This window comes from Humulus lupulus, chromosome 9 (assembly GCF_963169125.1).
Source record: "Humulus lupulus chromosome 9, drHumLupu1.1, whole genome shotgun sequence".
Classification (NCBI taxonomy): domain Eukaryota; kingdom Viridiplantae; phylum Streptophyta; class Magnoliopsida; order Rosales; family Cannabaceae; genus Humulus; species Humulus lupulus.
Genome location: NC_084801.1, coordinates 115,274,742 through 115,301,112, shown reverse-complemented (window position 1 = coordinate 115,301,112; position 26,371 = coordinate 115,274,742). Strand labels below are relative to the sequence as shown.

Below are 26,371 nucleotides of genomic sequence, written 5' to 3'. Positions count from 1 at the left end.
AAAGCATGTCCTAATCACATGTTTCTCGTGCATCACATGCATCATACTCAACAATCCAACATGCACTAATAACCATCATGCATGTCACGTTCAACAATTAACCAACATGCATCAAGAATAGCCATGCATGTCATACTTAATAATCAACCCACATGCATCAAGAATAGCTATGCATGTCACATATACACAGGGTGCAATTTTCTTACCTCAGATTCGAGCTAGAGTGATTTAAAGAACGACCCTTAAGAACGATCAACTTTTAGTCATTTAGCGGTCACCTAGTCATAACCAAATATAAGATATCATCAATAAAAAATGGTCAACATAAATTCCCAAACCAATATCTAGCCTCCGAGACATCAATCCCCACTTAACCGGGTACTAGGTTCAACCCCAAGGCCTATGGCTTGAATCCCTAAGCTTAAAACACCATTTTGGGCTAAAATGACCTTAAGGGCCGCGGCCCTCCCCAGCTGCGCCGCAGCGCGCCCTCAAACAGAGAGGGCCTCCCTGCCAGACGCCAAGGGCCGCGGCGCTCCACAGCCGCGCCGCGGCGCTCAGCCCAAACCAGCAAAAAGACCACACGCGAACTCAGTTTTCCCCTGTATTTTTCCTCTCAAACCAGCCCTTCAAACCAACTCAAAACCTCCTCCAAACACACAATTAAACCCCTAAACATCACCCATAACTTCCCCTCATCAAAACCCAACCTAAACTTCAATTAAAACCTCCTCAAATCCATACTTCCATCAAGAAACCAAAAGCTGAAGACTTAAAACGAAAACAGGGTATAACCAGAAACTCAATGGATAAAACTCACCTCAAACCTGGAATTAAATCCTCTCCAATAGCTGAACCAAGCCTAAAACCTCAGCCCCTTGATCTCCTAGCTTGATTCCACCCTTTGAGCTCAAAACTCCAAAGAAGGAAAGAGGAAAATGGATGTACGGGAAGGAGAAAGTTCTTACTCTGTTTTTGTTCTATTTCTACAGCCTTCCAAACCCCAAAAACTGATATAAATCCTTAAGGTCAAAAGACCATAATGCCCTTAAGCCAAATAAATCCCTCTAAAAGCTTCCGAGGGTAAAACCATCCTTTCCCGCCTATCTCGTTAATTATAATTAACGCTCTCCAATTCCCGCTATTCTCAATATTCCCAAATACCAATAAATCATATCCCATTACCCTTTAATTCCCGGTAATGCTCTAATCATTAAAATGACCCCGAGACTCATCCCGAGCCCCGAACTTAAACCCGTTATGACTAGTCTGAACACTTACATCTCATGATTGTCTCATGCCGATTAGCTCGAACCAATCCACCTTATAATGTGGCTATATTAATTAATCACAACCATGCACCCAAAATATACAATTACGCCCACAGTGGCCAAATTACCAAAATACCCTTATAATAATAAATACTCCCATATGCATGCATTTACCATCATATAATAATATAATTCACATGAACATGCATATAATCATTAAATACTATAATAAATCAATTATGGCCCTCCCGGCCTCCTAACCAAGGTCCTAAACCTTATTAGGAAATTTGGGGCATTACAAAAACCTTCCTTTTTTTCTCTCATAATCAAAAATGGGTAACTACCCATTTTGTTTTGCCTATATCCCACGATTGACACCGCACTCCCACGATCGCTCTTAGTCCCTCTCACTTTATACTTTTGTTTCTTTGTATTTTCTCTGTGTGTTTTTCTCTCGGCTATCTAGTGCGCAGGAACCCATGTTGGTAACATGTGTTTACCATGTGCGCAGCAGAAAGCACTGGGTGTTGGGCCCAGAGATTTCAAAAATTATTATTTAAACAAACTTTAAATAATCGGATCCATTAACATGCAATACATTAATCACAGAGAAATAAAAGATGAGAATTTACCAGTTGAAGAACTATCAAGAATCATCGCTATCTTTTTGTATCTCCAACGAACATCCAATCCAAAACAGTTCTTCAAAATACTCAGACCAAGATCTTCCAAGATGTATATCTACACCTCAAGACATGTGTAGGCACGTAGAGTAATGATAGGGAAAAGGATTGAGCTTTGCGCATCCCTTGATCTCCGCCTAACCGGGGCTAGGCTAGTTTCAGTGTATTTCTTATTCACAAGATATTCTCAACACATGCGATCTTGGAATATTAGGTCTGAGACAGTTTTCAAGGATAGAGAAAAATAATACGATCTCTCTTTTTTTCTGTCAAAAATCTTATGTTTTTAAAAAAAACCATTTCCATCTGATAAATATATAAAAGAATTAATTAAAATTTTGAAATTCAAAATTCAAATTATAAATCAATTATTAAATAATTAAATAAGTAAAAGAAATACCCAATACCCATTATTGGACTCTGTTGCACGCCAACTACATTGCATGCACTATAGTTGGCATGTAGCACATCCCTGATTTCAGGGATGTGGTCCAACCATTTTCTTTTAATTATTATTTAATAATTATTAAAAATATCTAAACTTGATAACTTATTTATCAGATTAATTAAAGAATAAATATCATTTTAAATTCAAATCCAATTTGAATTATCAGAAATATCTTTTTCACATTATTTAAGTAAATAAAACTAATTAATTCCAAATTAACTATTTTAATTATTTAAATTCTATTTTCGAATATGTCATTTTAATTAAAAAATAAATTTCGAAAATATAATTAATTAATTTATTAATTTTGAAAATTAATATATTAATTAATCAATTTATCTCAATTTCATATTTAATCATAAAGAACAAATTTCTTCCAAATATGTTATTTTCCTGATTTTTTCCAGTTTCAACTCTTACCTTGACTAGTGTTGATAAAGTCATCTCGGGGACCTATAGACCTATAATTTCAAGCTCCAATAAATTTACATTATTAATTAAAACTCTTTAATATAATAACCTTAATTTATCAATCTCGATATTATTCCACTAAAAATATGAGATTTCACTCTTGTAATTATAGACATTTATTTATTGAGTACTTTTAAATCATAAAAGTGTCAATCGATTTAATCAGTACATACAATTCAATCATCTATTAATGTTTCATAATTAAAGTAGGAATTAATTACCATTTAACCTCTTTAATTATATTTTGTTTCCTTAAGTACCATTAACTTTACTAGTGAAGGTTAATTCATAAATTGATTTATGAATTTGAGCTTAATAACCTTTCAATTAAAAAAGTCAACCCTTAAGAGAACTATTATTCAATTCCTCTCTGAAAGGTATAGATTTCATATCTGTATACTATGTCCCCAACCATTTACATCAATGAGTTTCCAAAACAAAAGTTTTCAGCCTGATCATTCTGACAAACCATAACGAGTGAATAAAAGAACTCATATGACATAAACAGGAGTACATAATAACTTTAGGATGAAGATCAATTTATATATAATCATCTTATTGATATGTTTAATTAATACTTATAAAGAAAATAATATTATTAAGTATTAATAACATATCGGGTCTTGTTCGTGTATAACCACTTTATACAAAGTACCTCCACTAAGATGTCCTACTACATCAGTAATCCGGATCTAAATTACATGTATTCATAATTGATAAGTATCAAACTTGTCTATTTTTAATTCATTATTCTTCTATAATTATGCACTTTATTATTTATTTATATATGTTTAATTAGTTTATTTTGTGTTTTTAAGATTTTTAAGACATTTGGAAGAAAAATAATGAATTTGAGATGTTTTATAAGCAATGGTTAAACTCGGAATTACAAGTCTGAAACTTCACACTATACTCTTTTGGAAATCATTTAAGAAATAACATTTAAGATCTTTTTCTTAGTTTTCCATAGCTTCTTGAATCGTCCAATTCCGAGATATATCGAGGAAGTTATGGTTAAAATACCATCAGTGGATGTAGCTAAAGAAAAACAAAAAAAAAAAGGAAAAGATGCTATGGTCGCGGCTAGGGATGCACATTTTCCCCATGGGAACGAGGCCCCGTGGGGACCCGCCTCTAATGGGGCGGGGAATCCCCGTCTAAATGGGGAACGGGGCGGGGATGGGGATAGCACTCTCTGTAACAACCCGAATTTTCAAGACTCGATAATGCGGAAATATAAATGTTTTCATTTAACAAAATGTCTCAAAAACCCGTATAATTATTTTTTTTTAAAAGTCGTATGGCCATACTTAACATTTAATTACAAACATGTTTTATAAAGAGTAGAGTGAGCCTAGTTTAGGAAAATTACACAACATTTCCAAAAATAAAACGGCTTCCCAAAAGGTCGATCCACATGTACATTTGCAAGGTAAACTTCAGCGCTCACTGCTCTGCCTTGCCCTTGTTCTTACCTACAACATGAAACAACTAGGTAAGCGAAAATGCTTAGTAAGTTCAACTTTAAAATAAAAGCATGCAGAGAATTAGGGTTCTGAATCCATCCGGACCCTACACAATCAATTTCAAGAACGCAAAAGCGTCCTGGCAAACTTATGGTCATGTCTGATAACCAATGATAAATTATTTTCTATAAACAGATAAATTCATGCACTCAAAAAAATCCCAGAACAAGCAGATATATTATATCACAATAATATTTTATCAACAAATATATCCCTGCACTCAAAAAATCCCAGAGCAAGCAGATATATTATATCACAATTATATCTTATCAACAAATATATCCCTGCACTCAGAGAATCCCAGAGCAAGCAGATATAATATATCACAATATAATTCGAGACCAACGCTCGACAATTTCCAACAATTTGGGTGTAACACGCCCTCTAACATAAATGCTAATCTGTAAGAGAGAATCAAGTCTCAACACTAAGATCTAGCCAATAAATATCTCCATCAAGGGTAACTATCATGTTACCTAGGGCATCGCTACTTATCTAAGAGTAAATTGAATTTACACGGTTTTACAGAGACGTCTATGTTAATCAGTGGTGCTGATGAGCAGTTGCTCCTAGGGTGTTCAGCCTCACTCAAACTTGGCAACCCCTAGTATCTCTAGGCACTCTCACTAAATGGCCAATATTCATGGCTGCTATCCGGGAATAACTTATCAGAGCACTTGCTCGAGTTCTAACCGTTCACTGATTAAGTAAGCATGAGGGCCCCTAGGTCCCATTCATTTTGGCGTCCCTAGGTTGAACCAGCAATCCTCACCTTTTGGCCACTCATCACGGTAATGAGCCGGACATAATAAAATCAAGCAGTGTGACGGGGATCAGCCGTCTAGGATATGACGGATATCTACCGTTCATATTTTCTAAATCAGCACTCACTAGACTAATGTCTCTAAGAAACTTTCTACGACAGTGTATATATGTGCATGTGTCCCTATACTAACATACAATACATAGTCGTTTCATGTTGCAGCCACACAATGCAAGTTGACTTACTTGGAGTCCTTAGCACTCAGCATGTTTTCACCCTCCAACGTTCAATCCAGTTACGCTAGCCAATACTGTAGTTATCCATACAATATACTCTGATTAATTATGACACTCATAATTCATTAATATTATTTTGGGCAGTTTGGTCATTTTAATAAAAATCATTTGTAAGGATTTATGATCCTTATTTGGTTTTAAACCCATTAAGGAAATTCATACAAAATATTTGAGACTAAACCCTAAGTCTCGAGGAGACCTATCTTATGGTCTCGATACCTAGGCTCGGGTATCACATTAGTATTTTCCCACAATCCGCTAAAAATCTTGTTCTTTAAACGCATCGCTATTGATCCGTACTTTCAACAAGTCGGTTAAAATATATAGAAGATTTTAGCCGGTATTATATCCAGAAAATACTGATTAAATTCCTTAATTATTTTTCAAGAAAATAAACTCTTAATTTTCCTTTTATTTTTTCTTAAGGTTTTAATCTTTGAAAAACTGTTTTAAGAAAATTGCCTAATTTGTCTTAATTAGGAGAACCGTTAAAAATTTCTCATCTTGACTTGTTAATTTTTCAAAATCAATTAATCAAGTTTACTTACTAGAAAAATAATTCACTCGATCATTCTCTCAAAATATAGGGTTTTAAACCATCTTTTAATTTATTAACTAATACTAGATTAAATCTTTTATTTTTAAAAAGAATAAAAATTCTTTAATATAAATAATTCACACTCAACTCAAAGTGGTAATTTTAGTGAAAATATGTTTTCAAGACTTACCAAATTTATATCTTGCAATAAGCAAAATTTTACTTTTTACTTAAGTTCCAAAATCTCATTTTTTTACGTGAAGTGTGAAAAACTTATTTTTCACATTTTTAACTACAGATTTTGTTAGTTCATAACTTTTAATTTACTTACCCAATTGTTACCAAAATTTTCCAATTCCATTTTTGGTATGCTATTTAGGTCTTTGTAAAATCTTAGGTCAAAATGAGCATTTTTTATTGGTGAAATTATTTTCCAACAATGAGGTAAAAATGCCTTATTTTCAAGTCCTTATTTTTTTTCCAAACTTTGACAGTTAATAACTTTCAAATCGTTCAGTATTTTCTTACCAAATTTTATAGTAGAATACTAGGTTATGCCAATAATATGTCCACCAACTTTTAGAAAAAACTGGGTTCATTTGCTCTATACAGTGGCTGTCCAAACTTGGTCCCGAAACTAAGAATACGAAAAAACAGTTTTTTACCTAAACTTTGAAATAGCATAACTCACTCATTTTTTAGTGTTTCAAAAGCTCAATTTTATGTACTCAATCTCAAAAACATCACAGTATAATTAAATTTTACAAAATCAATATACAGTGGATGCTTGACCCCTTGGAAGTCACAGCTCAAAACATGTATTTTGTTTTAAGGTTTCTAACAAAACCCTTGGGGGTTTTGGTCCCTATTTTCAAAAATCAACACACAAGTGTCATAAAAATTATAAAACAACTACCATAACCTTATTACATCACTAATAAGAAACTTTAAGCATTAAATATATAAAATAATACTTGAAAATAAAAACCTTACAACAAAATCATAAAAAGTAAACTGTTTACATCTTTGTTGTTCTTGCTTAAGGTTTGGATCTTCCTATTAGCTTCGGCTCCTTCAAAACATTTCAAAAACCCTAACCAACTCCCCCCAAAAACATAGATAATTAGCTATTTGAAAATCTATGGTTAAAACTTTACAAAAGTCTAGTTCATTGAAACTTTACCTTAGGGAAACAAAATCCTTCCTAGACCAAGGCTTAGCTTCCAAGCCTCCTTAGTGTTCTTGAGGTTGAAGATTGAGAGAAAACTTGAGAGAGTTTTCAAAAAAAAAAAAAGATGAGAGTGAGTGAGAGAGAGTGGGGGTCGGTTTTGGGGAGGGTTAGAAGAGTTTCTACAACTCTTTAATATCTAAAACACTCAAGTGTTTTTACTACCCACTTGACTATTAACCCTAAACTTAAAATATGATTTAAAAGTTAATTAATTTGGGTCACACCCTTTTAAATCTTCACATGGCCGGCCACCTATTTTATTTTTTATATGTCTTATATATATATATATATATATTTTATAATGGTTAATAAATATTTCATAAGAAGAAAAACACAATTTGACTTTCTATACCTTTTTCACTCTTATTAAGTTTTAAAAACAAAACTTAGCACATAATAATTATATTAAATATCTCTCACATTTAATTTAATTAATCACACAATAAAATTTAACCTAAGGTCCATTTATGGAATAAAATTCCCCATTTCGGTAAAATTAAGCATTTAACACAAAATGCCCTAAAATTTCCATTTTCCCTTAGGTTTATTATTTTTGACCAAACTTTAATTTTTATGAATGTATTTTATACCCAAAATATATTTTCCATAGTGTTTCATTTTATTCTCCGAGATTTTTACCCGATCAGGGTTTTTGTGTCGGTCCAAGACCGAAAGTCTTATCTTGACTTTTAAATCACAAAATTCATATTTTTGCTAGCAATAACTCATGGAATAATTTTCAAACAAATATAATACTATTTAAAATAATATTCTTAACTCGGGGAAAAATCCCGACCTGAGTCATTTAAAGGTACCCGAAAATTTAGGACATTACACTCCCTGCCCCGATGAGGCCTCGTTTAAATTTTTAATATATTTTTGTAACATTTTATATATATTTTATATCTTTCTTTATGTGTTATTGTAGTACAGTAGTAAAAATTTTAATATTTTAAATTTTATTTAGGATAATGTTTAATATTTTAAATAATAAATATTGTGAAATATTTTAATTTACATATAGGTTACGAACTTTATTTTAAAATTTACTTTTTAAATAAATGGATTCTCCGTGGGGATTCCCCGCCCCTATAGGGGATTCCCCACCCCGCCATTGATGGGGAATAAGCGGGGATGGGATGGGGACAGGGTTAAAAATATAAACGAGGATGGGGGGAACACTCCCTGCCAATTCCCCGCCCTGTGTGTATCACTAGCCACGGCCAGCCACATTCCAGGTAGCGACCACACCAACAAAGCCCAGCGGCCGTGGCTAGCAATGTCCTAAGCCGCGGGCGACAATCGATTTTTCCTTAATTTTTGAATTTTAAATGTATTTTTGAAAGAGTTATTAAAGGGGTTAGGATTAACTTTTATAATACTTTGGATTGCGAATTTTAAAGGCTAGAGCAGCAAAGGACGAGAAAATACAATTGTAGGATCTTGGAATTTAAATCTAGATGCATGCTTCCTATTATTTTTTCAAACACATAATTGAAGCATAGAATAACATGACATACATATGAACATCATATTCGTAAATTAACATAAACACAAAGATGTAGAAACTTACGAATACGCAACGAAACTGGAACAACTCCTTCCTTCAATTTCTCTAACTCTTGATTCCTTTCTGTAGCAGAGTATTATCAAGAGATTGAACTATATCAGCAACATAGTCTTCCTCACCAATCCTTTGATCAACCTAGAACTAGTGTGGGCTGGTTCTCAACACATGAGATAGAGATTTAGAAGAGAAGAAGAGATAGTGGCTAAGAAAATATTAGAGTGTCTAGGTTTTCACTTACCCAATGAATCAACTAAGACTGACTTCTGAAAACCCTAGATATCATATTCCTTATATTGACAACTTAATGAGCTTTATCTAAATTTAATTTAAATTTGAATTAATTAAAATAATAAACAAAAGATAAAAGTCTTGGGCTCCCACAAATGGACTTGGGCCCAATACCTATATTTTGAATTTAAATCCCAATTGCGCCTAAATTCAAAACCTTTTATTTATTTATTTTTAATTAATTAATTAAATCATTATTCAAATTAACTAAGTATAATTTGAAACTTGATTTAATTTTATTTATTTATATTGACACCAATTTATCAATATTAATAAATTTACCCAAAGATTCTCTTTTATTCTCTAAATCTCATATCTTTGTAAATTTTCCAAAATTGACATAGTCAACTTTAAAAAATCCTAATTGATAATTAATCAATTAATTGAGACATTCTAAATGATTTACTCAAAGGTGATGCGGGGACCATGGATCCATGAAATCAAGCTCCAATAAGTTACCGTGAATTTATTTACGAATAATTTCACTACCTTATTAATTCATCATGACTCCACTATAGACTCGGAATTGTACTCTTGAATTCATAGAACGTATTTTCCAAATCATAAATATGTTATCCATTGTTATAACATTTAAAGTTAGTCAATCCTCTATCGATGACTTACTAACAAGCTGGGTGCAAATTACCATTTTACCCCTCATTAGTATTTTATCCTTAATTCCCACTAAGTTTCTTATAAATGATATTTCCGTGAACTTAATCACAGAAATGAGATCTCAATCATTTGACATTTTAAACAAAACAATTAAGGAAATCATATTTTCACTTCTCATACAGAAGTTATAAATTTCATACCTATGAATAATACTCTCACTCAATTACACTACTAAATCTCCAAGATGTAAGTATAAGCTAAGCTGGTAACGAACAAGTCAAGATATTTAAATAATATAATTAGCATAATATTATCACTCGAGTTAGGATCGACTTAACCTATGGTCAATGTTGTGACATTGATTAGATTCGATAACAACGATACTTATTTATCAATTAATAATCAATATCGATCCTAGTCCGATGTAACCAAATACATTCGATCATATCTACTTTGTCAATGCCTTGGACAAGACATCACACCCCGAATGTGTAAGTAGATCATATCGTAGATTTCCTAATCAGTGAAAATCTAATGCATTGATCTAATCTTAGGACTCGTAGTTTTGAACATATAATTACAACTATAATCCACTGTGACCTAGTCACTATAATTGTAACTATCCATATGTTCGGGATTTTATGAATGTTTGTATTAATTGAATAAACATGTAATAAAACAAGTGAACAATGCGCTTAAATAAACAAAATGATTTCTACTTCTTTTATTGATAATAATAACGTGTTACATAAGAAATATGGTTTTATTAAGGGCATAAAACCCAACAACATTATCATCTACATTCTTTAATCTAGTTTTTCTTTCTTCTCAAAACTCCTTTATTTTCATTGAATATTTATGTTTGTGAATATGAATGTGATTATGGAGTAGTTTTCTTTATAGTTGAGGGTTATTTCAAAACCCTAGACATGAGATCTTGAATGCATTGATGAATTTTATTCCTTCTATTCCCTTATATTAAATTGCTTCTATTTTTCTATTTCAATGTTATGAATCTTGTAAAATCTTGTTTAGATGTCCACTAATTAGGGTTTTTCATTGTTCGACTATCATCTTAGGATTGCTATTCACCTAATAGTTTAGGATTCTAAGTAGTGATAAATTGCAATTAGGGTATTGTGATAGGCATTTTAATTGTGATGAAGAATAGAACCTAGGTTAAATGAATTTGTTAACTAGATTAACTTGTTTCCATTGAATGTAATGCTTTTTCTGGGTTAAACAGATCACATGCTTAATGAATTTATTGCTTGGTAAAAAGGATTAGTTAAGAGCGCTTAACTTTAATTAATTATATTAGGGAAACTGGGATAATTGATTGCTTAAGTGTTATCTGTGAGGTTAATAGTTTAATTGGGAATATGGAATATTATTTGTCATTGTTGATAGATTGATTGTTGAAGGTGGAGAATAATTCTTAACTGTTTCTTTAACAACGTACTATCCATTGTTCTTTGTTTATTATTTTATTTTATGTTATTAAATCTTGAAACAAAATCCCTTATTTAATTCTTGTTTTTATTTTGAATGACAAATTGAATAATAATCATCATGGGTTCGACCCTTACTACCACTTTACTAATAATTTAGTGAGTAATAAGAAATAAATATATTTAAATTTGATACGACATACGACATGCATCAATAATACTAGTGAACCGTACTTACATTATTTAATCCAAAGATTCCAGATAACTTTGTTTTACTGCGAACTATTTAAATTCATTCCCTACAATCTTAATCCTCTCATACCAATACAAGATTGTAGTCACAATAACGTATTTGAGAATTTTCTAATATTCATATAATATTATTCTAATAATAATAATAATAATAATAATAAACAAACAAACAAACAATATATGCAAAAATTCATTTCAATTATTTATTTCATAAAACATTGTTCAAAACATATTCTTTAAAGGACATTAATCCTAACAACCCATGGCTCGAACCGAGACAACCGGAGCTCCCAGGCCTTCTGCCATTGCTACAAGTACCTTTGCCCCATCAACTTTGCCTCCGGTAGCTTCAGGACCTTCCACCAAGTCCTCCATCAAGACCAGGGCTTGCAAGGACACATTTCCCGTGCCCACAGCCTCACCCTTGACACTTCCATCTCTGTCTTTTGCTCTAATGGCTCTGCCCGCGCCACCATCTAAAGAGGTGGTGCCTACTGGAACTCTTCCCTCTGAAACTGAGAAACTTGATGTAAACCCTAAGACATCAAAGGTTGGGTCTGCAAAATTGAAAGCCTTCATTGTTGTTGCACAACCCATTTTAGGTCTGTCACCTGCTTCCTGGACTCGCTCCAAGTCAACTGCCTTTGTTCAACAGTAGTAGTGAAGAAAAGGGGAAAACATGGCAAAACATCTCCTACAAAGAAATCTCCTCCAACGAAGAAACTCAAAATCACTCCGCCTCCGAGTTCATCATCTGGGTTTGATCCCTCTGAATATCCTTCTGGTAAAGCTGCTACTCCATTTGACAATTCCAGTTCTGAAAGCACTCAGAAGTCAGAATCTGACCTAGAACTCGAAGATTGATTGCCTTTGAAGAAAGGGTTATTGAATCAAAAGATGGTTCTGATGCATCAGAAACTCTGTCTGAGCCTTCTGATCATGTCTTAGAAACTCTGCCTTTAGAATCAAAAGGGAAGAAGCCCATGACTTTTACTAGTGCAAATGCTCGTAAGGTTCTCTCCAAAACCATTTGATCAGGTTCATATTTTGTTCCTCACTCTCATCATTTTTGCTATAAGGATCATGAAAGGAACACGATTTATTATGCCAACCGTAAGCTTATTTGTGAAAAGAATTTTGACCTTGCTACTCATAGGGTATTTGGGGTGATTGTTATATTACAAGAAAGAGAATGGTTAGATTCTTTACATGGCTATTCTGGGTATGTTGATTGTGTTGTCAAGGAATTTTATGCTAACATTACTGATGATTTTCTTAATCATAATTTCTTTATGTATGGCAAAGTGTATGTTCGGGGTCATTGGTTTTCTTTTATAGTTAAAGATATTATTGTTGCCCTAAATTTGTCTATTTGTGTCATTCTGGATACCCTTGAATTTGATAAGGACTTAGTCCTTCCAGAGCTTATTGGTCAAAAGGTCTCTTGGAATCCAACACATCATTCTCCATTACTGATCTTACATACACCTATGTTGTGCTTATGCATTTTTCTCTGTCCAACTAGATGCCCTCATCTAATCCAGTTGTTGTGTCTCAAGATTTGACATTCTTTCCATTTAAGATCAATTCTGGTGCTTAGATCGATCTCCCTTCCTTGATTTTGGATCAAATTGTTTCTCTAAGGAATGCGAAAAAGAAGGGGTTGAACTTGTTGTTTCCACAACTCATCTTTAAGGTTTTGTCCTCACAAAAAGATGTTTTGATGCCCAATGAGTCGGTCGAGGTTCCTCCACCTAGTCCTACATTCAAAACATTTGAAGGGAAATACCAATCTTCGAAGAAGTCCAAGTCTGTGGTGATTCATTCTGTCTCCACTGTCATTGCTACTGATTCATCTGGTGTTGGTCCTGAGACATCATACATTCTCGCCATCAAAGCTAATTTGGTAATGGTTAATAATCGCCTTGGAACCATGGCGGCCACCCAACAAGCAATCCTTGCTCAGTTGTCTGGCATATCCAAGGGTGCTTAGTTTTTTTTTTTTTTTTATCTTGCCTTGTTTTCTGTCTTGTTTAGTTTAATGTGTCCAAAGAACAAAGTCTCTTGTTTTTGTTTCTTATTTTTCTTTACTTTGGCACCTTGATAGACAAAAAGGGGGAGTATTTTGGTTTTTTTGTGTACAACTCTGGACCCTATTTTCAGGGGGAGTTGTGTGGTTGTGTCTTGTTAGACTTTTTCCAAAAAGTTGACAAATCTTATCTTTGTTAGTATGCTTGTTTGCAGGGGGAGTTCTTAGGAACTTAATCATTTCTCTAACAAAGTGTTTGCTGCAGGTTTTGAGCTCATATTGCTACAAATATATTTTGTCTAAAAAGTTGCCAAAATGGGATATTGTCAAATCCTAATATTGGTTGTCTTTTTATTAAATATATTTTTCCAATTTAATTATTATTTTCAAAAATTCTATCTTGGGTAATTAGTGAATTTTGTCTTTTCTGGGTAAGTAAGAATTCTATATTAAATGAGTTTTATATAGTTAAAGTTTCCCTATTTGTTTATGGAAACTTTGTTTATAATAAGCATGACTGATATAGAATTGATCATTGCATATATTTCTTAATTTTATTTGATTTAAAAAGAGGAAACTGAAATATTCTTTCTGCCCAAGTAAGTTAAATTCAAAATGAACCTAGTTTGGGTTTAAGTCCAGGTTTGTCTATTTTCCTGATGCTACATGATGATTCTTTGTTACATCTGGAATAATCTGCAGTAAAGATAATTGGGAGTTATTTTTAGAAACTTCCTGATTTGGTCTGATTGAGATCATGAACGAGATTGGATGGCTTAGGGTTTCCTAAACTATATAAATACCAGACCTAAGCAGCAGCTAATCTCATCTCTTCACCATTCTAACATTTTTTGTTTTGAAGAGTTCTTTTATATGTAAAGAGTAGTCTTTGTTCAACTACATCTTTGTTTGTTTGCTTTGCTTTATGTTGTTTATTCTTAAATTGGTCATAAAGCTTGTGAAGTGACATACAATCTTTGGGAGAAGATTTCCATAAATCTCACTTCGGGAGGAAGCGAGCACTCATCAAGTTTAGAAGGGATTTCGTGTTCTTGGTGTTTATCAAAATCAGATTATTAAAGTGGAGTACTTCAAGGCTGCGACAAGGATTTAGAGGGAGTCTAAACATGTATAAGTCAATTGCTTATTGAATTCTTAAGACTTTACTAATTGATTTTATCTCTGGGTGTGGCCCCGTGGACTAGGTTGTCTGAACCACGTAAAAAAGTTCTTGTGTCATGTTACTTTTAGTTTATTTAGTTTTCGTTCATATATTTTGATTCATCAACACTCTGACCTGATACATTAGAATATATTGTTTGATCAAATAATTGTTTAACTGTTCCACATTAATTAAATTGTTTGTTAAATTCAGTTGGCAATCTTAAAAAACAAAATTCCAATTAGTATCAGAGCGTTTCACTAAACTCTTAGTGAGATCTTGTGTTTTTCTTTCCGTTTTTGTGTTTCTGTTTGCAACATGTCATTTTTTGCAAAAGGGAGTTCTATAGCTCGCCCACCATTGCCTAATGATTCAAATTATCCTTTCTTGAAGGCTAAAGTGAAAACCTTCATCAAACCTCAATTTGAGAAGGCGTGGAATTCTGTCTTGACAGGTTGGTCAACAACGACTGAAGTTGACGCAAAAACTAGTGAAACAACGGTAAAATTTGAGTTAAATTGGTCAACTGCTGATGATTTATTACCAGACCCATTGCCTGATCAAACAATTGTTTAACTATTCCGCATTAATTAAATTGTTTGTTAAATTCACTTGGTAATCTTAAAAAACATAATTTCAAATTCAATCTTTTGTTGGTCTCTGTCAAGAATATTTGTGAGTAGATTCTTAATATGCGTGTTATAGGAAACATGTGCATTGTCTAATTGCTCACGTAATTTTATTTCAAAAGAATAGGTGCAAATTTTCTTTTAGCACAATGAAAAAATGAACATTGCTATTTAAGGATGTCAATGTAATATGAAATATTTCTATACATTATTGAATATTACTTTTCACTCTAATATGAAAAAATGTTTTAGTTCATTTACAAACATATCTAAATTTTGGATTATAATTATTATTATTTTGAATAAAATAAATGATAAGAAGAAAATTGCTTGAATAAAGAAATAATAATTTATATTTATAAAATAAGACTTTAAGTAATTCTATGTTAAGATGGTCCTATTTAATAATTTTGTCCATACACGTATAATTTCATATAAAATTATATTATTATAAATATTTAAATATTATTAACGAATGAATTATTACAATGGTTACGGCGACGAGGGGTATCGAATTGGGTTTAATGTGAACCTCTCTCATGAGAAAAAAAGGAGAGATGAAAAATACAAGAAACATGGAGAATAAGATTGTGAAAGTTTTTGGGGTGACCTATCCTATTTATTGAAGGGGCATTATATTTACACTCTATTATTAAGGTTACCACATTTTGTTTATTAAAATATTATTTTTTATAAGGACACCCATCTCTATTTACCAAATGGGGTCTTATTTGAAAAACAAGACACCCTAAACTTTTTAAACATTTTAATAACCTTGCATTAAATGATTCTGTTGACCCTCGAATTGGTCAACGATACGGAGTCAGATAAACGATATAAAATGAGATGAAAACAATAAGAAATCAAGATGAAAAAGTAAACGACACAAATAATTTATAGTGGTTCGGCCCCAATCAAATGGTAATGACCTACGTCCACTTAGTGTTCTTATTGATGTAGGATCCCAACACTGTGATCAATGAACTAAGGGTTCACGAGTTTCACAAGCTTCAGGATGATTACAATTTCGGTGAATAATAACACTATAATTTTCTCTCCGAATTCTCCCGGTCCAAAAGTCCCTCCCTTTGAGCCTTTTGATTCGTATTTATAGGCTCAGGAAGGTTACATAGGTCAATGGGCCTTAATTACAATTACAACTCACGTCTCTAGATAATAAGAGAAATTACAATTAATGCACAATTACAAGATTGCACATCTGAAGGAAATAAATAAATATATGCGACCAGGCTGGTCACACATAAATATGATGCTTGATAAACCAATAATCTTCTGGTCGATGGCCGAGCAGGATACACTTACTAAAAACAGCCACGTGCCTCCCACGTGTAGACCAATCCCACCACGTCATCAGGTAGTCTGTTTTTGGGTAAACAGATTCTTCTATTGATGAAATTTCAAATTGTTGCTTCATTGATCAATACTTTCTAAGGTTTAAAGATGCTCAATTTTCAAAGATTTATTTTATTAATTCATAAGTATATTAGAGATTGAGTAAGTGAGGTGTACTTATAAAAGGGAATTGAGATTTATAAATATATATATAACTAGGCATTTTATATAGGGATAAATATGTAATTAATTTTTTTAAAAGAAAATAGCATACTTAATTTGTGGGGTGTGAATATAATGTCTTTTTTATAGAGGGAGAGGCTTGCAATTTACCAAAATACCCTCAAGGCCTTTATAACTAATACGATAAAAAAAATGTATAGGTTGGTAAACTATCTTTAGTGCATAACAAATGTTCTTGGACACTGTGTCGCATTAGAAGTATGCTTATGGGGAATAAGAGTGCCAAAGACATACTCTCGAGGAAGAGAGTGTTAGTTGAGATCTTACTAAATGTCAGCGGGATCTTCAAATGTTACACTCATTCCTTCTCATGGGGATGTCTCCCTCTTCTTTCAAGGTCTTCTAGAGATGAGGCAAACATCTTAGTGATTGGATTTATCACTAGGAGTTCTTGTTGTGCTCAAGATGGGAGATTGAAATGGCATTCTTTCTCATTGATCTTCTTTCCGTTAGGAATATATGACTTTACACTTTGCAAATCAACAATGAATACTGAGAATAATGCAATATTCAAAACCCTAGATGTTAATCAAGATTCAAATTCAAAGTATGAATGCAATTCTTGATAATCAAATAAAATATTCATGATATGAATGTTAATCTTGAATATAAGAAACTAAATGATTAAATGATAATAAGATGAACTTAGAAACATTTAATCATCAATACTAACAATGAAAACACAATAGAGTAACACAAAAGAAAGTTAGGGTTACATATAAACAACCTTTGATTTAGAGCAACTTGAATCTTTAAACTTGAGAACTTCTAAGGCTTATACACATTAAGAATATTGTTATTCAAAATCTCTATTCCAAGCCTTCACTTATTGCTTGAAGCTTCAACTAAGTAGAATGAGATTTGAGATTTAACAAGCCTTAGAACTCATACAAGTCAAGCAAAGCTTGATGAGTTTCTTGGATAAAATTTTGATATTTGAGAGCTAGAGAGAGAGAGAGGTTAGAGATAGAGTTGAAAAATGTGATTAAGACTTTACAACTCTAATAACCCATACTTATAGTGTAGACATCATCATTAGTTTAACCAATAGGATTAGAGCATTTAAAACACATCATTTGGAGCATTTTACGTAAACTGTACGGACACCCGTAACAGCCTAGGCGACGTGTCGCTTGGAACCAGATGATGCATTGCCTGACAGGCGATGTATCGCCTATGACCAGGCGATGCATCACCTGGTCTATCTCAGCTAGGGTTTTGAAGCCCTAGGCGACGTGTCACCTCCTAGGAGGGGACACATGCCAATGCATGTGATTTGACACTCCAAGACTTGTCTCAAAACACCTCTAAATGCTCCCAAACTTTTTGAGAATGTTTGGATACCTCATTGTATCACTTTAGACCCATAAAAGTCATTTTTAGATGCCTTCCACACACAACATGACGTTTATGCCGCTCCTGACTCTTAGGTCAGTAACACACGACCAGTGCTCAAAACTACTACCGAACTTGACTAGTAAGTCACAGCTTCACAGCTAGTTCTGACACCATTGCCGATTCTGACTAGTAAGTCAGCGTCACGCACAAGTAAGCAATGCTACCAGGCATATATCATATGTCAAATATCCGAATACATGGCATTCAACATGCTTACTTAACAATTGCTAGCATAATTAGGATCATGCATAAACATAGAGACTCAAGCTCTGATCAATCTCATATTTAACATTCATGGCATGCCCTAACCACATGTTTCTCGTGCATCACATTTAAACACTCGACATGCCTCAATAACAACCATGCATGTCATATACAGGGTGCAGTTTTCTTACCTTTGGTCCAAGCACAGGTTACCAATAAACGAGCCACAAGCACGATCCTGATTCCAAGCCTCTAGTGATAACCTAGTAACAACCAAAATATAAAACCTCATCAAAATGAGTAATAAAAGGTTCTCAGACCAAGACCTAGCCTCCGGAACATCGAATTCCACTAAACTGGGTAGTAGGAACGATCCCGAGGCCTAAGGTTTGAGTTCCCATAACCAAAACACCATTTTGGCCACAAATGGCCTCAAGCGTCGCGACCCTTCCTCCCAAGCGCCACGGCCCGCCTCCAAACAGAGGCATAACTCTTCTCTGCTTGAGCCTAGCGCCGCGGCGCTCCACCTTGCACCGCGGCCCTTACAACCCATCAACAACCTTCACCTTATTCATCGAGCCTGGGCTGCGGCACCCAAGAACAGGGCCGTAGCCCAATCACGAACCAGCCATTTTTCCTCGTTTTCTCCATTTTAAAACCTTCCAAAAACCTATCCAAACATCACCAAATCCAAAAATCAAAGTTCCCAAACATCCTAATCATCCAAAACCATTAAAACCCAAGTCTCAAATCATCCAAAAACTCATTAAAACACAAAATCCAATTCAAGCTTAAAATCTTTAAAAACTTAGAACTTGAAACTTGGATTACCTCCGATTATGTCATTTCCCAACTAAATCCTTCATCTAATAAGCTTCTAATCTTCCCTAGAATTGCTATGCCTCAATATTCGCTTGAATCCGAGTCCTAGAACTCAAGTTTCCTTCGAAAATGCGATTGGGAGACAAAAATGGAACTTTGAAGGAGAGAGAACGTTCTGAACGTTCTTTTTATTTCTGAACAGGTTACTTCAAGCTTAAGTAGCCTCAAACAAATCCTAGTGCTCGGGGTCCTGAAAACGTCCCCAGGGCAAAATAGTCAAAACTTCCAAAATTTCCCCTTGATCTTACTAACTCTCAATTTATCATCAAATACTTATTCCCATTACCCAATAACCTGGTAATGCTCTAACTACCCCTTGACTCACTCTGAGTCAAGAATAACTCCCGTTGTGACTTTCCCACTAGCTTACCTCCTAGGATCGTCTCGTGCTGAGTAACCCTAGCATAACCAAATAATAACAAAGCACCACACACATATCACATATATGCCAAATATGCCTGAAATGGCCAAAATATAAAAATCACCCAATTAATGAGAAATGGGTTCACATGCATATTTAATACACCTAAACATGCATATTATCATTAAATAGCATAATAAATCAATTATGGCCCTCCCGGCCTCCTAATCAAGGTCCTAAACCTTATTAGGAAATTTGGGGCATTACAATTATGTCGTGGGGGGCCCCTGACCGCAGAGCTTGACTCAGCATGCCTCCTGTTAGCAGAAGGACATTGTCCCCTACTCGGTGGATTCAGTTCCTTAGCAGTTTGGCGTCTAGGGCTTCGGGGAGGCTGCGTGGCCCTATTCTGCCTTTGATGCTGGGGATTATCTCGACCAGCGCGAGAAGGTGGCTGCTGCTCAGGATCTTGAAATGGAATATCTTTTTGAGCAGCAGGATGTTGCTTCGGCCTCTGAGGGCTTGCCGGCTGAGGTGGAGGACTTGGGTCTAGGCCTTGTTGCGGTGGTGCACTTGGTGGATGATCTGGTTGAGAAGATGGCGCAAGTTGTCCTCATTCCAACTGGATGGCTGCCTCCAGGGCGGCAGTGGCATCTCTTTGTCGGCGGTCCATGTCTGTAACGCCCTTGGTAACCAAGACCGTTACACTGTGTGTTTAAAATAGTGCAAGACTTGCTAATCAAGTCATTTAAACAAAATGTGAATCTAACATCATCAACGAATTAGGAATAAAAGATTTTGGTCATAAACAAGTTATTTTCATTAAAAATGACAATTTAATACATGAAACTCAAAACAGGGTTTAGATGACATAATTACAACAAATTCCAGAAGTTATAAATAACTCAGACCACTCTAATGGAAAAATACACATTTTAGGTTTCCGTCCCTATACAATCCCTCGACCGTGGCGGCCGAGCAGCTGACAATGTACACCTCGCCCCCAGAGCTCTCCAACTCATGGTTGATCCAACATACCATTGCCTTTACCTGCACCACGTAGCACCCGTGAGCCGAGGCCCAGCAAGAAAACATGATATCATAGCAAGATCAATATAAATAACTAGATTTTCCATAAAATGTAACCAAGCATTCAAAAATTCATAACATTTTCCTATTCAGTGATAACAATCGACAAATCACAATTTGTCATCCAGATAATCAACATTTCATATTCATCAAATTAACAACAATGATCACATTCATAATCATCAATCTATCACAACCATTACACAATATCCAAGGTCGATGCCCTTAGGCCACACCCTCTATTTAACCCACTGTCTTCGGCTCACTTAGGCCGCCCCTAGTGTTATACCCACTGACTCCGGCCAGCTTAACCGAGCTCAGTGATTAATAAGTTGTCCTCAGCTACCAGTGGCTGAGCTACGCCCTGTGCGCATATATTGATTCCGAAACTCTTAGGTCGTTTATCATATGTCCCCATGGCATAATACAATCTCATGACATCATATTCAAGTATAGGGAGCTCTTAGTCCCATTATATTCACATAGTCTATCACAATCATATTACAATGCACACAAACATAGGGAACACTTAGTCCCAACCTAACCACATAATCGGGTGCAGTTTTCTTACCTCTTGTTCGAGCGAGAAATACATTACGAACGACCCTTGAGAATGATCGATCATTTGATCCCTTAGCGGTCACCTAGTCATAACCAAATGTGGAATCCAATTAATGAAGATATCAATAAATGGGTCTTAACCTAAACCTCACTCCCGGGACCCCGAATTGTACCCAAACGGTGAGTAGATTCGATCCCGAGCCTTAAGGATTGAAACCTCGAGCCAAAAACCCTTAAAAACACCCAAAATATGCATCTGAGAAAACAGGGTAGCGCTATAGTTGTTAGGACTAGTTTTGGTATGTTTTTATGGCATGTGTTTAAGATGCAATTTTAGTCTTTTATTTGGTTTTGTGCGATATTATGCCGGTGTTTATTGTGTTTTCAGGATTAGGTGTGGTTATTAAGGAAATATCTTGAAATTGGAGGAAAAGCGCTTAATTCTTGAAGAAACGATGTTAAACGAGCTAAGGAATGGAAACTAGGTGAAACCAGGGGTCAAATTGATGATTTGGTGAAAAGTTGGAATTAGAGCCGCAGCCCTAAGAGTTTCAAAGAAGAGAAAAAAATCTGCCAGAATTAGAGCTGCAGCTCTATCAGACAGAGCTGAGGCTCTATTAAAATTAGAATTAGAGCTGCGGCTCTATCAAGCAGCACTGCGGTGCTACAAAATCCAGAGACAGAATCTGGATCGCAAAATGCACTAGAGTTGCGGCTCTATCACATGGAGCCGCGGCGCCAGTCCGTACGGAAGCCGAATTTAGGGTATTTTTCAAGGGCAATTTTGTCCTTTCGCACATAATTAATTAGGGATTATAAAATCTTTCTTAATGACGTTTTTAGGGGAGATTAACCCTAGGAGACGGCTGGAGGCACATTGTGGAGGATTGCAAGTGGAATAAAAGAATTCATCACAGTTTTCATCTTTTCTACTTGGAATTTTCTGTATTTTTGGATGCTTTTTATTTCTTCTATAATTATTATGAATCTTGTCATGAACTAAGCTCTTTTTCTAGGGTGTAATGGATCCTCCTGAGTCTTTATTTTAAATTAATGCAAGTTTTATGATTTCAATTTTATCTTGTGATTTATTCAATTTGAATCTAGTGCTTGTGAATGATTGATCACCATTGACATGAAATATATGATTTTGATTCGAAATGTGAGAAGTGAGAATTGAATATGCTGTAATTGGATAAACATAGATTTTATATTAGGACGAGAGTACCTGTGTGGTCTATGTAGTTTTAGGGTTGTTAATCTTAATGCCTATCTTATGTTTATTTATCACAGAGATGTAGAAAATTTGCATAAGATTGAGACTTATATATCCTAGTACGAATATAAGCTATTATTGTTGACCTGCTATCACAAGAGAAAAATTGAATAGTAAGATTTGTGTTAATAAGGATGAAGGAGGATGGTTGATGAAATTGATTGCCCTAGTTCTTAATCTATTAAATTTTCTTAACGTTGTTTATTTTCAGTTCTTGAAGTTAATTTCATATTTTTAGTTAAATCTTGTGACTCAATTATGGTTAGCCAAATAGAAATAGGAATTAAGTTTTGGTACTTAATATACAGTCCTCGTGGGAACGATCTCACTTACTCTTTATTACTTATTACGATTACGTGCACTTGCGTATCGATTTTACACAAGTTTTTGGTGCCGTTGCCGGGGACTGTTTTTACTAATATCAAGAAATTAATTCTTTTTCTAATTTGGTTGCTTTTCTTTTATACCGTTCTCATTCTGGTTTTCTTTTGCAATTTGTGATTTCAGGTATTCATATATTTTATGCGACGACAGTGGTCTGAATCAAGGGTGCATGTTGATCCTGAAATTGAGAAAACCTGTAGAAGAAATCAGAAACAAAAAAGGTTAGAAAGAATGGCTCAGAACAGAGGTAATGAAGGGGTTGACAACATTGCCCATGACAACACTGAGAATATTAATGCTGGGATAGTAGCGGGTAATGTTGGAGGAGTAGGAGTTGCTGAACGAGTTGCGCACCAGTTCAGCAACCAATACAAAGAAGTTTGAGGGACTATGTGCTACCTACTGTAACGGGGCACAGTCATGCATTAGACCTCCAATGGTTGAGGCTAATAATTTTGAAATTAAGCCAGCTATATTGCAAATGGTACAATCATTAGTTCAGTTAGGGGGATCACCAACGGAAGACCCAAACTTACAATTAGCTAATTTCCTAGAGCTCTGCGCCTAATTCAAGATGAACGGAGTGACAAATGATGCAGTGAGGTTGAGACTTTTCCCATTTTCATTGAGGGACCGAGCAAAGAGGTGGCTTATTTCTCTGGAAGCCAATTCTATCACAACATGGGAGGAGCTAACTCAGAAATTTTTAGCAAAATTTTTCCCACCATCACTGTCTGCAAGGTATAGAGGTGAAATTAACAATTTTCACCAAAAAGATGGTGAATTGTTGTATGATGTGTGGGAGAGGTTTAAGGAGCTGCTGAGAAAATGTCCCCATCATGGAATCAAAAAATGGATGTTAGTCCATATTTTTTACAATGGTTTGTGTGGTACTACTCACACAATCATAGATGCAGCGTCTGGAGGAGTGTTCATGAGTAAGAGCGCTAATGAAGCTTATGATCTGTTGGAAGAAATGGCTATGAATAACTATCAATGGCCATCAGAAAGAGAAACCACTAAGAAGGTGGCTGGAGTGCATGAATTGGCTGCCATCTCAAAGTTGTCTGCTCAAGTGGCAACATTGACAAAACAGTTACAACAGAACAACATTCAAGCTTAAGCTCTAGTTATGCAGATGTAGATTATGTGTGAGTTATGTGGGGGACCTCATTTATTTGAACAATGCACAATGAGGGATCTTAACAATATGCCTCTGGAGCAAGTGCAAACAATAGGTAATTTTCAAAGGCCCTCAAATAACCCATACTCAATGAACTACAATCAAGGGTGGAGGAATCACCCTAATTTCTCATGGACAAGTGGTCAAGGTAGTCAGCAGCAGTTTCAGCAGAGCCAACCTCAGTACTCAAGGCATCCTCCTGGATTTTATCAATCACAAAATAGACCACCACAATAGCAAATACCTATGAGGTAACCTGAAGCACAACCTGATGTACTTAATCAATTTATGACATAAACGAGGGCATCTATTCGAAGCTTGGAAACTCATATTGGACAGTTGGCCACGTTAATGGCAAATCGAGCTCAAAGGAACTTGCCAGGCACTACTGAAGTGAATCCAAAGCGAAATCTTAATGAACAATGTCAAGCTATTACCTTGAGGAGCGGAACGGTGTATGAGGGACCAAGTATAGAGAAGAAAGTTAAGCAGAAGCAGGATCAACAGGCACCTATCACAAAGAACAAGCAGAAAAGGGGTAAAGTTGAAGAAGAGGCTAATGAGAACCTTGAGAAAAAGCAGCCAGAAATAAGCATAGATCACCATATAAAGATCCCATATCCTCGGAGGCTTCAAAAGAATAAGCTTTACAAGCAGTTTTCTAAATTTTTGGATATCTTTCAAAAGCTACACATCAACATTTCTTTTGCCGAAGCACTTGAACAGATGCCGAGTTATGTGAAGTTTATGAAAGAAATTTTGACTAAGAAAAGGAAACTAGAGGATTATGAGACAGTGGCACTTACTGAGGAGTGCAGTGCAATACTTCAAAAGAAGCTACCTCCCAAGCTTAAAGATCCGGGTAGTTTCAACATTCCATGCTCTATAGGGGGTTCAATGGTGACAAAGGCTTTATGTGATTTAGGGGCTAGTATAAATCTAATCCCTCTATCTATTTTTCGAAAGTTAAAATTGGGAGAAGCTCGACCTAGTACCGTGTCTTTGCAAATGGCAGATCGATCACTGGCTCATCCGAGGGGGATCATAGAAGATGTGTTAGTAAAGGTCAATAAATTCATCTTTCCTGCAGATTTTATTACTCTTGATATGGACGAAGATGAAAATATTCCAATTATTCTTGGAAGGCCATTTTTAGCAACTGGTAGGGCCTTAATAGATGTGCAGAAAGGTGAGTTGAAGTTGCGAGTGCAAAAAGAAGAGGTAACATTTAATGTTTTTGCAGCAACGAAGGTTCCAACTTGTTGTAGAGTTGATGTGGTGGAAAGTAAGGGTGATACGCTGAAATTTACTAAGAAGAAATCTATGGTTGACGGTGGAAAGCGAACAATTCGTCATAAAGTGAAAAATATCTTTAGTGAGAAAGCTCGATTGTCTCATGAGCGGTGGAAAGTTCCAAAAATGTGCAATATCAAGAAACGGGCATCTAATCATGATACTATGGCTCTTAAGGACATGATGGGTGGTTTGGATCCGAGTTGAATTTAAGAAAGTGGTCAGCGTCCGGCTAAATGACGTTAACGACAGCGCCCTTGAGAGACATCTCAAGTTTTTGTTTTCATTTTTATTTTATTTTATTACTTTTATTTTTATTTTTATGATATTTTTAGTTGAACAGTTCTATTTTATTTTTGTTTAGTTTTTTTTAATAGTTTATGTAATTAGAATCGTGAAAAACGTGAAAAAATAGCAACAAAATAGCACAAAAGTTGAATTAGAGCCGCAGCTCTAGGGAAGTCAGAGAGCAAGTGCTGAGAAAAGTTAGAATTAGAGCCACAACTCTATACACCAGCGCCGCGGCGCCAATTGGGCCCAGAAACGCAATTTAAGGGTTTCCATTATAATTTTTAGCACGACTCCCATTCCATCTCCTCCTCCATTTTAATGTTATACAATGGGGTCTCAGGTAAGTCTCTTCTTTTTATTTGAGTTTAACATTGGGGACAATGTTAGTCTTAAGTTTGGGGGAAGGGATTTATTTTTAGCTTTGCTGTTATTTGTTGTTTTTCAAGTTTAGTATTAGTTGTTATTGTGTTTGAGTCTAGTTTTCACGGGGTTGTTAGAGTGTAAACCAAGTTGATAATTTGTTGCCGATGAGATTGAATGATTGCTATGTTGTATAATCCAAAGGAAGAGTTGTGCATATAAAAAAAATCTGTGTGCTTGATTGAAATACTTTGTCACTTCACTGTGGTT

General features: G+C 34.9%; 1 protein-coding gene and 1 non-coding gene across 2 annotated transcripts; one reads left to right on the top strand and one right to left on the bottom strand.

Annotated features, from left to right (window-relative positions):
• Window positions 1-23,713: 23,713 nt before the first annotated feature.
• Window positions 23,714-23,820, bottom strand: LOC133802846 (small nucleolar RNA R71). Its single transcript, XR_009877591.1, has one exon. It is a non-coding gene; the product is annotated as a small nucleolar RNA R71 (small nucleolar RNA).
• Window positions 23,821-24,508: 688 nt separating this feature from the next.
• Window positions 24,509-25,657, top strand: LOC133799954 (uncharacterized). Its single transcript, XM_062237938.1, has 2 exons — window positions 24,509-24,900; window positions 25,426-25,657. Exons 1-2 carry the CDS (start codon window positions 24,509-24,511, stop codon window positions 25,655-25,657), a joined length of 624 nt encoding a protein of 207 aa, XP_062093922.1.
• The last annotated feature ends 714 nt before the right edge of the window (window positions 25,658-26,371 follow it).